The sequence below is a fragment of the Melospiza melodia genome, chromosome 2 (genome assembly GCF_035770615.1).
Source record: "Melospiza melodia melodia isolate bMelMel2 chromosome 2, bMelMel2.pri, whole genome shotgun sequence".
NCBI classification, from domain to species: domain Eukaryota; kingdom Metazoa; phylum Chordata; class Aves; order Passeriformes; family Passerellidae; genus Melospiza; species Melospiza melodia.
In genome coordinates, this window is record NC_086195.1 from 134695080 (window position 1) to 134713063 (window position 17984).

Consider the following 17984-nt stretch of genomic DNA (forward strand, 5'->3'; position numbering starts at 1 on the left):
GCAGTTTGCATCCTTTCATGTTAGCGAGGAAAACAAGAGAATCCCTCTTATGGCATTCCCCAGCATCATTATTCCTTATCTTAACTGACACATTAAATATCTCCTGACAGACTTTGATGAATTTTTGCCATTAAAACTGTTGTTATGTGCAGAGGTCTACTTTTACTGTTCCCTTAGAGACCTGCCTGCACCATGAAAGTTTGAAAAGATGTCTAATTTTGAATAATCTGCCTTTTCACAAGAGCATATTCATCACAAGTGACAGATAGAGAGGTTCAGGCTCGTATTATAGAGGTTTGAGCATTAATTTGATGCCTTTTCTTTGTTTTCCAAAAGCTGCCTATATTTTTATGACAAGGGGAAATAATTTCTGCCTTATCCTTGCATCTCTTCAAGCACATTGCTTTTCTATAATTTCTGGGTACTAAAGACTTGGCTTTGCTCTGCAATCTCTTTAAGTCCTTCCTCTCATGGTCTATGACAAAATGATGCATTTTCATTCAATTTGAATTTAAATGTAGATTAAAAGGTCATTTAAAAGGAATGGAAAGGCAATATTTTTTAATATCTGTCCATAGTGCTGCCTGATTCAGGGCCATGACTGTGATTGGAATGAATACAATAAACACAAACATTGTCTGGGAGGACATTGAGCTGTTAAATGGTCACACCTGCTGATGCTGCACAGATTTACAGCAACAGGCACTGAGCGGATCAAATCAGGTTCAAGGATGCTAGTGATGAGAAATTCTTCCTTTTGACAGCCAAGGGCTTTGATCCACCTTTATCTATTTCTTGTGTGGGGAAAAAAATAAATCCTAATTGATCTCTTTGGAATTTTCATTAGTTTGTTTGGAAAGCCAAGGGAAGGTGTCCCTGCTGAAAGTCAAGCTCATCTCCGGGTAATTCTGATTAAAGGCAGCATGCATTCCACATTGCTCGAGAGAGCATTAGCTGGTGGCTCTGCTGCTCAGGGAGTGCAGGGCCTGCCTTCCTCAAATGCTTTCCAGAGCCCACTGTCAGCATGATCATTATGAAATAATACAAGATTGCTTTATAGAAATACCATTTCATCCCCGAGTCAAAGGGCGGGTGAGGTCAGAAGAGAAGTGCCAAAACAACATTATGGAGCTGAGATTATGTGAATAAATGTACCATTAGATCACAGATATTTCTTTTAATTGCTTTTAGTTAGGAAGTTAACCATAAATGTCTAAATAATCTGTTTTGGTTGATGCTGAACAGAAGTTATGGGAGCTAATGACTTTTATCAGCAGGGAAATCTAATTTAATAGTTTTAAGAATATAATAAAAGATAAACACTGTGCATGCTAGCTATATGCTTAAGCATTAGTGTTCTAGTTTTTGGCTGGTGATTTCAGTTTTACTTCCTAGCCCAGAATTTTTCTGTTTGGTTAATGATTTAATAATAGTGGCGAGCCATCTTTTTCATTTTGAACACATTTTTGTTTGATCCAGAGTAATTTAGATCCAATTGAAGTTCCAATACAGAATGAAAACATGTCATGTGCAGAAAAACAAGTGCTTAATTATACCATATATAGCAGTGTTTCAGTTGTTACATTTTTGAACTTACAAGTCTTTACTGGAAATATTTTTAACACAAGTGTTCACATGAGAAGAGATTACTAGCTGTGATGAAATGTGCTGAGTTGAGTGATAATTTTGCTGATTATGGACTGTGCTAAGAGCCTTCGGCGTATTTGAAATTCAAATCTTGTGTTTTCTTGAAAGGCTATCATGTAATTCACTGTCTAATGCACATCTGGAAAAGCAAAATCAATTTAAAAATTGAAGAATCTTTGCAATCCTTTCAAACACAAGAAATGAATATGTAGTTCACCATCTTACAATGACAGATCATGCAAATAAACCAAGTGCTTCCATCTCTGTCTATGCTCAACATAAAAGGAATAGTTTCCAATTAGTATTTGTCAATCATGCACAGAATATTTTGGAGAAAATCTTAATTTCTCCTCAATAATTATTAAAATTTATTAATAAATGTTTCACAGTTTCCTTGTCTACAAATCTGACCACCGTGATTCTTAACCCTCATCCAAAGTATATGGCATGTTTTATAGCAAGTGTGACAGTTTGAAACAGGAAAAAATCAGAACAACTTCACAACTTCATGTGAAGCTCTTCTGAAAAAAATAAAGAGACAGGTGAGGGATTGGTCTCTGCTTTTCTACCTTTCAGACAGAACCCTGCCCTATCACGAGTGTTCATTTGTCTGATTGCCTTTGTCTGATTTTACCTATCATTTCACCAGGAAAATTGTTTTAAATTTTGATTTTGGAAGTGCCGAAGTAAAGACTTCATTTTGTCTTTCTCTTAATTTCCATTGTAATTTGACCACATATCCCCCAAATTTAAATATGGTTTCAGTTGATCCAAACTGCATTTATAGTGAATAAACTGTTAATGAACAAATATAATTTGTCATTTTCCTATAATCTCTTCAAAAATTAAGATGCATTTTAACATGAAAGGAATCTCTTAATTTTTCAGTTACCAGAATATGCAGATGTAGGAATATTGGCAAATAGTTTCAAAACCATTTTGAAAATTAAAGTAATTTTGAAATCAACTTCTGTTTTACCATGCAAATACGTTTGTGGGCACACAAAATGGTTTTGTGGAACACAGAAGTTTCCAGCTAGGAGAAAACTATGAAAAGAAACTAATTAAAATGTAAAATTTGATTTTAAAATTAAAATGTTTTAAAAGCAACTATTAATACCCACACCATTTTGTGACTATTTTTTCACTAGCCCTCTGTTCTTCATAATGCTTCTGACACATATATTATTTTAAACTCTAACCTAGTTTTGGATCCTTACTAATGAGGACCTGAGTAGTAGGAATGCAAGCACACACACGTTTTAGAGAAGATTTACAAGTCATAGTTGTGAAGACAATACAGCCATTCACAGATCAGTGGAAAATCTAAGTGTTCATTTAACCTTTAGCCTTAGTGTCATGGAAACCTGTAGTGGTCTTTCACCCATAACACCCTTGAAAATGAAGATTCCTTCTGGCCAGGAGGCTTTCAATTACACTATTGATCAGAGCCATTTAAAGGATTATGAGCTCCTCATTTGGGCTGTAAAAAAAATCTAATTACATGGCAAAGAACAATATCTGTAATGCAGTAGGTTTTGATAATACCTGCATTGCTATGCATATGAAAGGCACTTAGATGAAGCAAATAACCACAGTGGAATAGCTAGCAACTTAAATAGTTATTCTTCCTTAATTTTGGCTACCTAGAATACTGGGATTTGCAGGTTTACATTAAATCTAAAGGATAACTTGCACAGCTAAGTTTTAATTTGAATATACTCAGCTACCCTGGTGGGAGCTGAGATCCATTTTTATTTTGCCAAATGGCTGAACTAGGTAGTCAGAAGGAACCTTAATGAGATTAAACATTTTGTATCAAGGTTAAAATGTATTACATTTTTTCTTGTTATATAGTGTTTCCTGTCCTGTCTCTAAGTTCAGTGGGTGATATTTCAGAATTTCCAAAATAGCTTTCACATTCTGGTGTTAAGAAATAACACATTGGCTGCATTTGGCTTTCTATTTTCTGTTCAAAATATGTATTGGCTTTCTATTTTCAGTTTCCATTTCAATGAATGTAATGAGCTCACACTCCAAGGTGTGATTCTGACAATATTAATGATTCTGATCTTTGTGAATCTTGTTAACAAATAAAAAGATAGGTAGTATTTTTGCAACACTAAAATTTCAGAAACAATTATTTCAGGCATAAAATGTGCCACTAACATATCCCTGATATGTTTTATTTAATAAATAACACAATGAAAGCACTTTGAATCTATTGAAGGTTCCAGAGGTTTGCATCTCAAACAGCTCAAATACAAGAGAAGCCATATTGCTTCATAATAAATTGTTTTCACTTCCTTGTTAGAGTCAGGTGTTGTGTATGGACTACAATAAACAGATTCTCAGCTAGAATAAATGATTCAAACTCAGTTGACATCAGCAGAGGCAGACTAACTTGCACCAGTTTAGAATTTAATCCTGCCTGCTACAATATTTAATACCAGTCACACAATTGTTCAGTTGTTCAAAATTTAAAACAGCAGCAGTATGGCTGGTAAATATATAAAAATACATTAAAAGAAAAAAGGAATTCCTAATTCTGTTAAACTGATTTTTGCATCAGTTCCAGCCTTGTGTATATTCAAGTATTTCACATTCAGTTTGTATAAACACATTCTTTAGAAAAAAAGATGGTTTAACAGATGGCTCAGAGAAAAGATTCAACAAAAGAATTATTTGGGATAAAATGATCTTTCAAGGAAAGTGAGCATGAGCATTTTACCTCTTCACAGTATCCCACTGGTCATGGAATGAGGCTTATGCACAGCCATGCACTCTCTCACTGGTTGCAGGGTTCTTTATTCAGTATTGCAAGCATGGAGATGTAAATTATCAGGGGAAAAAAAGAGAGTTCATGACTTTAAAAGTTGAGGAAATTATCTGATAAGTAAGCTGTTAAATGGTGTGATTGAGTTTGAGCTTTTCTCTGCTGGAAAGAATGGTACTGTCATTTAGATCACTCAGATTATGAAAATGTTTTGTGTAACTGTTAGATATTTTTGCTGGCGAAAACTTGCAAATAGAGTAGGAATGGGGGATGTGGTTGGTACCCAGGCTAGAATAGCTGAAGTGTTTCACTTTTAACTCAACAGATTTCTCTATTAGACCATTAATTGGGTAAGCCATTAAACACATTTTGATGTGACATCAAAGGTGTGTTTTAATTTGTGCTTTCCCAAATTGGAAGAAAAGAGCGATGCACTTCAATTCTTCACTGAATCAAGGTCTTAATTTTCCTCCCATGTTAACCAAATCAGCCTGATGGTCTTTGCTAATAGATATTTTTCTATCTGCATGTTATCTTGCAGTGGTGAAATGAAACTCTTACTGAAATGCTTTTCAGATTTGACAACTAATTGATAACCTGTATCCATGACTCCTCCAAAAGTAATGGTTTTAGCCTCTTAGAGGCTGGCTTCTTAAATCTTGTCCTGCATGGTGGAATAGGGCTCGCAGCAGCAGCAGCAGGGGATGGTTAAAGGTGTGGATGCCAATGCCTGTGCCACTGTTTTAGTCCTGACAGATCGGCCTCCGCCCATCATCCTCCAGGGCCCCGTCAACCAGACCCTGGCCGTGGATGGCACAGCTCTGCTCAAGTGCAAGGCCACCGGCGACCCCCTTCCTGTCATCAGCTGGCTCAAGGAGGGCTTCACCTTCCTGGGCCGGGACCCTCGGACATCCATACAGGACCAGGGCACGCTCCAGATCAAAGCCCTGCGGGTGAGTGACGACAGCACCATGAGCGTGACGGGCTCTGTGTGTCCAGTTTGGGGCTCTTGGTGTTGCCTCAGGCAGCTCTGCTGCCTTCCTGCTGTCTTCAGAATTAACCTGTCTTTCCTACTGTGCAGTTCTCACCGAGTCGATATCCATTCTTTGATGTTGTGTAGGAAAGGGCAGGGAAAGAAGAGCAAAACGAGCTTCAGCTATTTCTATGAGAGTTCCCTAAAAACGGAATTGGTGTTTATAACCTTGTGTGGGTTGCAATAGAACACATGAGTTGGGGGTAGATGGAAATGTGAAAGAGCAGTCCTTCCTTTTCATTGGTCTTTCCCTGAAGCCATTGGCCTCTCTGTCAAAACTTAGAGCAGTTCCCTGGCAGTAATTTTCTGAGTACTTGTGCTAGCACGTGATCTGGAGCTCATCAGGGCTTGACCATGCTCTTTCTCCATCAACAGCTCATCAGTCCCGAGCTGGCTGATTTATTCCAGTGTTATGCTTCCTGGAAATGTTCCACCAGGCTGCAAATGGGAAAAGACAACTAATACTGTAGCATACACGCAGTCATATGCAGAGGGATTTCTGTTAAAAATTAAATACCTATTGTAATATTTACATTTTTGCACAGGAGATAATACAATATTATCTAATACTTCAAATAGGATAATGTCATATGTTTTTGATAAATATTGCATCATTAATCTCTGTTTTGGCTTTTAATTTTTCCCTGTTCAAAGATAAATGTGTATTTGCTTGAGTGTATTTGGACAAGCATGCATATGGAAAAATAGCAAGTTAAATATACTTATTTGTCAGGAACTTGAAGATAATTTCAGGAACCATTTAATTTAGTCAGCAGAAATGTCTGCACTTAATTTTTCCATCCAAAAAAATGTCAATAAGCATAGTACTAATGACAAGAAATAAAGAGCAGTTATGTTTTCTGATGCCATCTCATCAGTGATCATAGATGAATTGTGAACTGCCTTGGAACAAAATAGAATTTATTAAAAAATTTATGCTAGCTTGCCTTGAGTAAACAATTTGTCGTTCCTCCCTGGGCTGAAGGCAGGTTTAGGCCATGAAGGTTAATGCATTTTTCCTGTAGAGATGGATTAAAGGGTGCGCTTGAATAGCCAAGATTCCCCAGTAGTGTTAGAAAGCAGCAATTAAAGGTGGAAGCTTAGTGATTTCAAACAAACTTTCAGGCATTGATGATGGGCTTCTGTGGAGTGTCCACGAGGCAGAAGCTCTTGGGATACCTGTCTGCATGCTGCTATGCAAACAATGAAATTGCTTCTGAATCGTGCCAGAGCATTAATCTCACTGTTAAAGGCTGTGTCTGTAAACTAAAGGAAAATAAAATTGCTTGCAAGGGGAGAAGAAAACTGTATTAGTAGTGAGTGTGGTTCTGAAAGACATGAGGCTTTTATTGATCCTTAAGTGGCTCATTCACTAGTAACCAATTTTCCTTAAAGGCTCAGAAAGGCATTTTTTAGAAAATCCTCCATAGCAGTAATGTGCAGTTTGTTTGTAATGTGCATTGTTTCTTTGACTCAGGTTTAAGAACAAAAACTACACGGAAGCATAGACATATTTTTTTCTCTTGTGCCTTACAAATTTTAATTTAACATGGATTTAAATGAGAAATGCTTAACTTTTCTCTCAGGTCTCCCTAAACAAGGAATGCTTAACTTTTCTCTCAGGTCTACCTAAACAAGGACTAGGAGCACTTCCTAAAGGAAAAAAGGGCCATGAAAATGTCCAAGTATGTTTACATCCCCAAGTTCAAAATGAATTACTAATTTCCACTCATATGTCCTCAGCCTTCTAGATTTAGATTAGGTATCAGGAAGAAATCTTCCCTGTGAGGGTGGTGAGGTGCTGAAACAGGTTTCCCAGTGAATTTGTGGATTCCCCATCCCTGTCCAAGGCCAGGTTGGATGGGACTGTGAGAATCCTGGTTTAGTTGGATGGAATTTTGAGCAACCATGGCAGGGAAGAGGTGGAATGAGAGGATATTTAAGGCCCTTTCCAACACAAACCATTTTCTGATCCTTTTCTGCTGTTTCTGTTGCAGCACAGTCAAACGATTCATGAGCCTGCAACAGTCACATGGGCCGCAGTCATAGCATGAACATAGAGATTTTTCTGATCAGCCAATCTCTCAGTTGCCCTGAGGAAAACAACTAAAAACTCACACATGTCACTCATTCAGTTCCCCTTCAGACAGTTCAGGACTGATGGAAAACTCCCTCCTGCTGTAGAAATGTGCCACACCAGGATTAGTCAACTGTATTACCTAAGAAACAAAACTTAATTTTACTGAATAGTAAAGATTTTTCTGTTCACCTACCCTGTTTGTTTTCTTTTTTTCCATAGCACAAAAAAGTATAAATAATCGAATTACCAACACACTAAATCTGTATCTAATCCATCCACAACCCAGAAGTTGGATAATTTGCCATAGCTTGCAAAAAGGAGTGTACTTCCAGTGTGCTTTGTTTGCCTTCTACAAGTTACTCTGTTGTGTACACCGCATACCTCACTGAGTGCACCATCTGTCACAGAAGCACACAAATGAAGCTGAGAACCATAGCCTTGAGAAATATTCCCTATTACCACATAATGAAGAATTATATATTTAATAAAATCTCCGAGGAAGCAAAATAAAACACTGCTTCAGAATGCTACAAGGTCCTCTCCTGTGGAAAATCTCTCCTTTCAAGGGTCTTTCTCATTTCAGTAGCAGCACTGCTGTATTTTGAGTCTTTGAGCCATTGTCAGAGGGGTTTTCATTATTTATTGTATTTCACACAAATAGCCATCTCCTGAAATGCAAGTTATGCTCATTCAGGAAATTGAGCTGGCATTAATGAGTTGCTTCCTCACCTAAGAATGGTACACTGCATTCTCAGTGTATCTGAAGAAAAATAGCAACAAAATTTGTGTATAACAAAGCTAAAAATCAATTAAAGTATATATCTACAAGTAATCTAAAGAGCAACTTGCTTTTTTGTCTTGACATTCCTTTTGAAGAGTGACATATAAGGACATATGCTACAGTGCCAATCTGCATTTAACAGAAAACTCATTACAATTCCTCAAAGCCCAATAAAGCTTCTTGGATGCAAGTTCTCTTTCCATCAAGTCATGTGATGGTGAATAAAATTCTTCTTAATCACTAGAGTCAGCACTCTCCCTTTTCTGCTTCTACCTCCATATTACCATGCTTTAGTCATCATGGAAGGAGAGCTCCTCCATATATTTTGTCCTTTGTAAACTTAACCATTTTCCATCTATCCCTGTAGTCTTCACTTGTTCTTGACTCAGAAATCTTTATTTTAAATTTAAACAGGAAATAGGAAAACCCTTGGCAAATTTGCTAGTAAAACAGTTTATACAGCGATGAGATTAATATTGGCAACCTAATTCAAAGCAGTTTCCCCAAATAAATCTAAAACATTTAAACTGACAAGGGAATCACAATAATTTTATACAAATGCAATATTTTTTTGCTACCAAAGGGCCTTGCAGCCTGAAATAAAATCCCATGTGAGATGGAAGAAAGGTAAGCATGGTGTAGGATCTAATTTAATGCTGCTGTTTGGAAATTGCTTGGAGGACTGTCTATGCAGAGAGAACCACTGTTAAGAGAGAACTGTTAAGTTTCAGCAGCATTTGTATGTAGGGTGTATAGAAATTATTTCATCTGTCAAGAGTTTAAGGTGATGTAACATCCTTTCTGGCACTGGAAACTGAACCTATGGGTCATCTTGGGATAATAAATGCTGATATTTCACCTTCTAAGAAGTTAATTGCTGTTATATTGTTACCTGATTTCACCTGTGTTTTTTGTAACCAATGCAAACACTGACACTGTCAGTGCTCCTTTCTGGAGCATTTACAGTACTGGTACCATTAACAATATGAAAATTTGAATTAGTAAAGTATTAGAAGCAAGTAATCTTATTATAGTTCTCTAAATGAAAGCCACCATTAAATGATTGCTTAAAAATGTCTGGTGCCTTCTAGTCTGGTGCAAAATGTAGGCTAAGTCCTTCTTAGCAAGGAGCATTTAGAAAAAGAAAATAAGAGTAAACTCAGCTGATTCTAAAAGGTTGTTAAAGCTGCCCTTGTGCCCTTTTCATGCGCAGCTCTCTGATACTGGGACTTACACTTGCGTTGCTACAAGTTCCAGTGGGGAGACGTCCTGGAGTGCTGTGCTGGAGGTGACAGGTAAGAGATGCCCAGGGATGGGCTCCACTTGGCACACGTGGAAATACAACATCAGTCTGACTCAAATGATTCTAGAACTGCTAGGGCTTGACGTGGAGAAATTTTGGATGAGGAGTCTGTGTTCCTTCTCACACATCTTGCATTTCATTGCTGCTGTCTTGTAATGCCCGTTGGCATCACATCATATCTGTGTCCAGTGACTGCAGTATGCTTTAATTCTTCTAACAGCAGCATTAATAAAACATGGATTTATCCAGTAATAGGCTTGGGCAAGAAAAATCCAGAGTGCTCTCTGTGAGTACTGCAGTTGATTTGAATACAGGAAATTTCTTAGCAGCTAAGTTTTTGGTACTTTATGTACATTTCAGCAAGCTGGGCTTTTTTGTTATTCTTTCTTTTCCTTCTTTTCTTTATACATATATATATATATATTTATATATAAACTTTTGAGTTTTGCTCTTTTTTTTCTTTATTATGTACTTAAAGAATGACAGCCCTTCATCCCAAAACATGTGGTAGTAATGCAGTTGTTGACTTAGTTGTTTATAGATTAAGAACATCCGTTATGCTGATTTTGCAGATGTTTGCCCTGTTTTTCATTTTAATCTCCTGCTTTGATCAAATTATATAACCAAGGATAAAAAGTAATCGTTTTGTGTTTGCCCTTCACAGAATCTGGTGGAGCAACAGTCAGTAAAAATTATGATATAAATGACCTCCCTGGGCCACCATCCAAACCTCAGGTCACTGATGTTACTAAGAACAGTGTCACCCTGTCCTGGCAGCCAGGGACCCCTGGAAGCCTACCAGCTAGTGCATATATCATTGAGGCTTTCAGGTATGTGAATTATACCACTTTTAAGCTCTTTTCTTTCTAATTTTGCTTAAACCCTGATACCAGGGTTTTGTGGTGTTCTTTTGGACTCTACACATATCTTTAGAAGCTCATTAACTGACTCAACTCCATAGAAGGCATTGATTCATATTCTTTACATTGATTTTTTTATAATTTATCACTTTTTTCTAAGTGATTAATTGGAGGACATCTAACTATTTCTTCAGGTCAACAAGAGTATAACAGAATGGTGCAGTAATTATTTGTCTCTTTTTCTTTAACATTGATGATCAGTGAGACTGTCCTGTGGGAATGCTGCAGGTCCTTGGCTATCATAGTACAAACAATATGGAAATATATGGGTAATCCTGAAGCCTCTCTGCAAACTTTAATTCCTGCTCTTGTTAAAGCAGTCAGTATTAAGGGGTCAAAGTGCTTTAAATTTCTATTTTTAGGTGTTTTAGATAGATGAAAACTTCTAACTGAAAAGACCAGTATTGATAATTTAGGCTTTTATCCTGCAGCCTGAGGCTTTAAAGAATCCAGGTGCTCCCCTGCACACAGCAGCAATTATTGTGTGGTGCAAAAGAACTCCTGGGCTCCAATTCAGCAAGTTTGTTTGAGCAAAGGCCATACTCTGACATATGTCTCTAAAACACATTTCATCTTAAAAACCTGCACCTTCTTAAATGTGTTTCTTAATCCAGGTATTACAAAAATGACAAATGCTTCCTCTCTAAGTTAAAATTCATGCAAGACTTTTTCATAGTCATATGCATGCAGATTCTTGCTCAAATGTTATGTATGTAAAGAATATGAAAGTATTTGCAGTATGTTGGTTTTGTTCTAGAGCTTTATGCATTGTATGAATGAAGTGATTCAAGTAACATAAACCTTGTACCTTTCCATTTCCTTTTTCCTTTTCATATATTCAAAGATTTTTTTATCAATGCTATACAACAAAGCATAGTAAAATAAAATTTTCTCTTTAAACTTTTCTGATGTTTCACCCTAGATAAGCTTTAATGGCATCCCATCAATAACTTTTTAAAAAGCCAGAGATTTTCGTTAAAAGTTGTTTTAACAATAGCATTTGAAATCTTTTTATATGGTGGATTGTAATCTAATTATTATAATGTTGAATTGAAAATTCAATGGCAGAAAAAATATTCATATAATTTCCTCCATTTCAAAGAATGTTTTCAATTTTTTTTAACTTAGAGAGTGAATTTAATTCAAGAACACTTTTCTTCCAATGACAGTTTATTAGAATAGTTTACTTAGCAGTATAGAAAATTATTCTTTCAAGAGAATTTTCCTTTCTAAGCTTTTTGTTCAAGAGTAGCCTGTTTATCATTCAAATTTACTTTACAGCTTTCTACCTTTTCCTTTTGCAGGTAATGTAGAGAAATGGCAAAAAGTTTTACTTTTATTGCAAAGAGAAGTACTTTTGACAGCTGCATTATGATTTTTAGCCCATCTCGATGAGCTAACTGAAAAAAAAAAATTAATTGCACCCTGCTTGTGACAGTGTTCACAGGGGTCTCAGGTTGAGAGAAGAGATGAGAATCCGACTCCATGTTTCAGAAGGCTTGATTTATTATTTTATGATATATATTACATTAGAACTATATTAAAAGAACAGAAGAAAGGATTTCTTCAGAAGACTAGCTAAGAATAGAATAGCAAAGAATGATAACAAAGGCTCTGTCTCCGACTCTCTGTCCAAGCCAGCTGGCTGTGATTGGCCATTAATTAGAAACATCCAACATGGGCCAATCACAGATGCACCTGTTGCATTCCACAGCAGCAGATAATCATTGTTTCCATGTTGTTCCTGAGGCCTCTCAGCTTCTCAGGAGGAAAAATCCTAAGGAAAGGATTTTTCATAAAAGATGTCTGTCACACCCTGCTTTTACTACTTTTTTCTGCGCCACGAGTTGATCCAGAGTTATGAGACAGTTCCTTTCTCATCTTTATTTTTCTCTGGTATTGGTTTATAATCTCCCACACTGTTGTTGTTGCAGTCAGTCTGTGAGCAACAGCTGGCAGACGGTGGCCAACCACGTGAAGAGCACGCTGTACACCGTGCGGGGCCTGCGCCCCAACACCATCTACCTGTTCATGGTCAGGGCCATCAACCCCCAGGGCCTGAGCGACCCCAGCCCCATGTCAGACCCTGTCAGAACCCAAGGTAAGGGGAGCTTCCAACTTTCATGTGCTTGGGCTAAAATGGAGAGAAGGGACTGAGGATTCACCAAGAGGTCAGTCTGGCCATTTGGTTTCAGCACACTCGCTGACAGAATCGTGATTTGAGCTTCACCAGGAAAGATGAGAGTGGTTCAGTGTTTGCTGCATCAGTCTGGGGCTTAGGAGAGAAAGGTTACATCCTTAATCCTCTGTACAGTGTAGAACTTTTGGTTTGCAGTTCACTTAGACTCCATTTCCCCCTGGTTACTATTGAAAGCAATGTGAGTTACCCAAGCTTTTCTGGACAGCACTCTGAATACTCTCCTTTCCTTACTACATGGAGTGTATCTTTCCTCTCCATGTCCTTTCTTCCTCTCCATTAGTAGGGATATACTATGATAACAAGTGTTTATAACAGGCAAGACACTGTTTAGAATTCTATTTAATCAAAAGGAATGCACAACACATGCTGATTAATCTGAGCCAACATTTAGGCAGAGAATTCACATAAATTAAGGCATCTGCATGCGAAGAATATATAGAAGTTATTCTGAGAAAGGTATGGGCCTTCTGTTTACATACTTATATTTCTGAATTCTTTGTATTAATCCATTGCATAAGCCAAGAGAGAAGGCTGAAGTGAAATTGCTCATTTGTAGGGTGGTGATAGGATGGGTAGCTGCGATCCTCCGTTGTTACTGAATCACCTACTGAAGTCTGTTTACTTTGCATCAAGCTCTAACTGAATATAACTGCCACAAACAGATTTCCCTTCACAGCATAGAGGTTTTTTTTTTTTTTTTTGTTTTGACAAGACATTACTTGAATACTTAATTCAAGAGTGTAGTTCTGTGTTAAACATGTTGTAATATAGAAATTCATAATTCTTTGGAATCATAATTTTTGAATCCGAAGTAATAGTTCCTGTCACAGTCAATTTGAAATTAAATCTTCTGTCTCTGTTTATTTTTATTCAGAGACTTTTGTCTCTGAAGGTCTGAAGGTGCCCATGGGGAGCACATCCTGAGTCAGTCTCAAGCATGTGTGTTCTAAGTTGTTTAGGTCCTTTGCTAGATGGAAAGAGATAAACAAGAGTAGGGTGGTGTTTCTTTGTCACATAACCATCCAGCCTCCCTTATGCCAGCCTAGTCCTGAATAAATCTGTCCTGAATAGTTATACCCTTAAAATAGTAATTATGGCTGGAAGAGGGAAAACAGAGCTGCTTTCTCAAAAGCTGGAGGAGTGAGTTGTGCAGGGATTTCATGGCCTGATTATCCGTGGAGTATCACAAGTTTCCTTCTTTCTTATTTTCCCATTATTATAGGGTGAGTCATGCTTTTTATTGCAACAGCCTTTTAGTCTGCATAACTTATCACCTAGCTAAAAAAAAACCCCAACAACTTTGTTTGGCATTTGAGTGTCAAGTATAGACTTTTTATCTGACATACTGACAAGCAATTTGATTTCAGTAAAAACATGTCTTTTAATTAGCTACAGCATGTGTTGCAGCTTCCATTTCCAGAAGCTGTTTAGCAGTCAAGCACACTGAGACATGTACAGGATTTATAGCTTCTTTGCAAGCCTGCAGTTTAATAGAATTAAATCATAAAATCAATTGAAAATTAACATAATGTTTTGATGTGATTTCTAATTATGCCTGAATTCAATTCAGGCTCACAGAAGAAGCTGCCACACAGTGGAAGGCCTATTCACAGTGGCCATGGAGAAATAACAAAGCAGCTATGGCAGTGCTATAAAATAATAATTTTCAACAGGTGTCTGTGGTAGCTTTCATAGCTGAACATTTAATGATCTGGTATTCAGCACAGAAAATACAAGTAATAGGATTTAATGTAAATTTCACCAGTGAACTGCAAGTAGATAATCAGATACTTTTAAAAGGTTTGTCTTATATGACTTATGTGAAACAAGGACAAAGAAATCAGTAACTACTCTAATGAAGGACTTGATTTCTTGTTGGATTATTAACAGATGAAACCATATATTAAAAAAACTCTCCCAAAAATGATATGTATTCCCGTCCCTGAAATCAAAATAATAATAAATAATAGTATATTTGCTGAACACTGATAAAAGAGGTCTTAGAGAAAATATCTAACCAATTTAATTTTGATCATGATGTAGCTTCTTTCACCAGTTTTGTTTGAGTCATGATTCTATTATTCCAATATTTAATCATACCCTTAGAGACAGATGAGCTGCTTTTCCACCAGGAGCCTCCTAGGCTTGTGAAAATGACTTTACACTGAGAGCATCACACATGTTTTCAAGTGTACATACCAGAAAACTGAATTCCACATTAACATCTTGGCAAATACTTCTCACTGTTATTAGTCCATGTTATTCTGTTACTTCTGACACATGAGCCATGAAAATGATGAAATGCTGTTCACACAAAATACTTTGTGGAAATATCTTTTCCTCTGAGGGAATGCACAGGTACCTTGTTGGCTGTATACCACAGCATAACTTAAATTAAAGTGTATAACTGTAGGTTTATTGTAGCAACAATCGTAGCTTTTGTGGATAGAAGCATAAATGATCATCCTCTAGACCAGTCTGAGTTACAGTTTTATTTTATAATATCTCTGATTCTTGACTGCTTCAAATAAACATAATTTGATAGACCACCACCTTCACTGACACTCATATTTGGATTATATTCCCTCTGGAGATCCATGGAGCCATTTTAATTTGGATATCAATAGAAGCCTGGGGCAATATTGTTTATTGGTGGCTCAGAATCCATAACAACCCAGAATTAGGAATGTGAATTATTGATCATCAAAAACTACTTAGTTTCAAGACCTGGAGATCCATGATTACAGTTATTATATTTAAAGGCCTAATTTTTAAGACAAGTGTTATTTCTTTTACATAGCATTTAAAAGATAAAAAGAAATCATGTGATGTCTATTCCCATATCTAAGTCCATCAGAAAGGGTAAAAACTCTTACATATTTATCTTTTTCACAAGGACATGATGTTGATCCAAAAAGATGAGGAACTGTGACTATAAATTTGACTATTGAATCCCTAGGGAAGACCAAGCAGAATTCAGAGATGCCTAGACAGGCATGACCACAATTTATCAGTCCTTTTTTGAATATCTCTATAATCAGATTTTGACTAAAAGAAACAATTCCCCCACACACTTTGAAGGGCACATCATCTTGAAGAGAAAATTTTTGTGGTAGATTGGTTTTGCTGGCCCTTTACTAGATGGGAATCAGTTTGGCTTCCTAAATTAAATCTTTTTTTTTTTCATGTTTGCACTAGATTTCATTAGCTATGTCTGTTAAGGGAAAATTTGCTTTGCAGGGGAAAATGCTATTTTTAGTATTGGATTTCTTGTGTGCATGGCATGTGGGGAGAGGAAGCTCAGTGAAAGTTTGGAAACATATAATGACTTAATGTCATGTGTGCGCTAGCAAAATAAAAAAAGCACTGTTCATTTTCTTCAATTATACTAACCAATTTGGTTCCAGACATCTGTGCAGCATTATTATTATCTGAGTACTTTGGAGCTAGTGAGCATTGCATCTCTCTTGCCATTTACCCAAGCTGAGAAAACTTTGCCATCTAGTCAGAACACTCCTTTAATCATGTTTATATTTCATGATTTCCTAAGTGGCTAGAGGTGGATGGTTTGTTTGCATTATTTGGTATTTGTCTGGGTTTCAACCTGAGTGCTGTATTTTTTTAAAAGCAGAGGATTTTCAAGTCAGGTCGTTAGGCTACTCAGTAAATTTTTTTGATGCCATATATAGCTCTTCTCATTAAAGTGATGCTTTCATATGTGTGCCTGGCAGATATCAGCCCCCCAGCACAAGGTGTGGATCACAGGCAAGTCCAGAAGGAGCTGGGAGATGTCATTGTACGGCTGCACAACCCTGTTGTGCTGACACCCACCACAGTGCAAGTCACCTGGACGGTAAAGTTTCTCTGTTCTTACCTTAACAGTGCTTTCAGTCTGCTTTTTTTATCCCTTCAGTCTGCCTATTTATCCCTTCAGTGTTTTACCACCCTGAAAAGACCCAAACTTGACCCCAATATGAGTGCTCTGACAATCTAACATACAGCAGTGTGTGTATGTACACATATATGTGAGTGTATATATATATGTATGAGTGTGTCTATAAATATGGCAATGAAATAGTCATCTTCTCTTTCAAGTCAGCCAGGTTCAATGTCTTCAGTCTTCTGCTTGAAACAAGTTAGCTATCTGACTAGAAAAACATTATAAAAATGAGTATGTTTTAAGGGTAATTGATCTGTGGATTCATTATGCTGTATGTTAGGAAATAATCAAAGTAAAATATCAACAAGAAATTGCTGTGTGAAAAAGTACTGTCTGCTTCAAGTCATAGCGACCTCTGACAATACCCTATTATTTAGTGACCTGAAAATCAAAATTATCTTTCCTACAGCACTTGTAGTGAAGTCAGAAGCATGTGGTGCTAGTGCCTGACACACTGTCTGTCATCTGGTTTGCCAGCACAAACCTTACCCACAATGAGTGAATATCCTTTCATTAGAGAAGACCAGAGACTTTTGGGCAGTGCTTAACAACATTTCTATTTGAGGGGTCAAACTACTGGGTAGAATTTCTAATATAGTGTTTGGCTTTCAAATTGCTCTGTTTCCCTTCCTGAGGCTTGATGGAAAGGATCTGTAGGGGCAGGAGAGCATTCTCAGGGCACTGCAGACCAGAAAAGAGTGCTTTGCTGTTGGGGCATCTGCCCAGAGGAAGAAGAGCCAAGAGTTGAAGAGTGAGAGGAAAACTGCCCTGCACAACATCAAAACAGTTGTATTTTATGGGATGAATTCTGCTAAGGGGGCATTCACAATGCTCAGGGTTTTTCTTCTGCATGTCATATTGCTGAGAGCTTAATGTGTGCAGGGGATTACGCAAGAGGAGATAAGTGTGGTGATAGATTGTGTATTATAAGGATTACTGTTGTTTTTGCACAACACAGCCATTATTATGGGAGCTTATGCACCATCCTTGTTCTGACAGATCTCAGTGGTCAGGGTACAGATTAGAATAAGTAGAGAAACCCACAATTTTTTCTTCTGTGGAAGATTATTTAGAGTATGTGTCACTGCATTTTGCCATCAGTGATGTCAGCACACAGCTTGGCTTTCTTAAAATGCGGCATGTTTCATATTCAATTTGTCCAGAACAGGTTGACTAACCTTTGTGGCAAACCCTTTTGCCCAAGCAGATGGATCAGTAGTAGAAAATTTGGATGTTAGCAGAGAGAAATTGTAAACCTGGATCACATCCATGTGGTGCTCCAAGTCCTTTTTTTTGGTGTGGCA

General features: G+C 37.2%; 1 protein-coding gene across 1 annotated transcript in view; it reads left to right on the top strand.

The window, feature by feature from the left end:
• Nucleotides 1–17984, top strand: part of ROBO2 (roundabout guidance receptor 2) — an 866686-nt gene that overhangs the window by 764428 nt on the left and 84274 nt on the right. The window contains exons 10-14 of the mRNA XM_063150058.1: nt 5171–5376; nt 9531–9612; nt 10285–10450; nt 12475–12641; nt 16472–16593. Of these exons, the coding sequence (XP_063006128.1) occupies nt 5171–5376; nt 9531–9612; nt 10285–10450; nt 12475–12641; nt 16472–16593 (743 nt within the window). The remainder of the gene's footprint in view (nt 1–5170; nt 5377–9530; nt 9613–10284; nt 10451–12474; nt 12642–16471; nt 16594–17984) is intronic.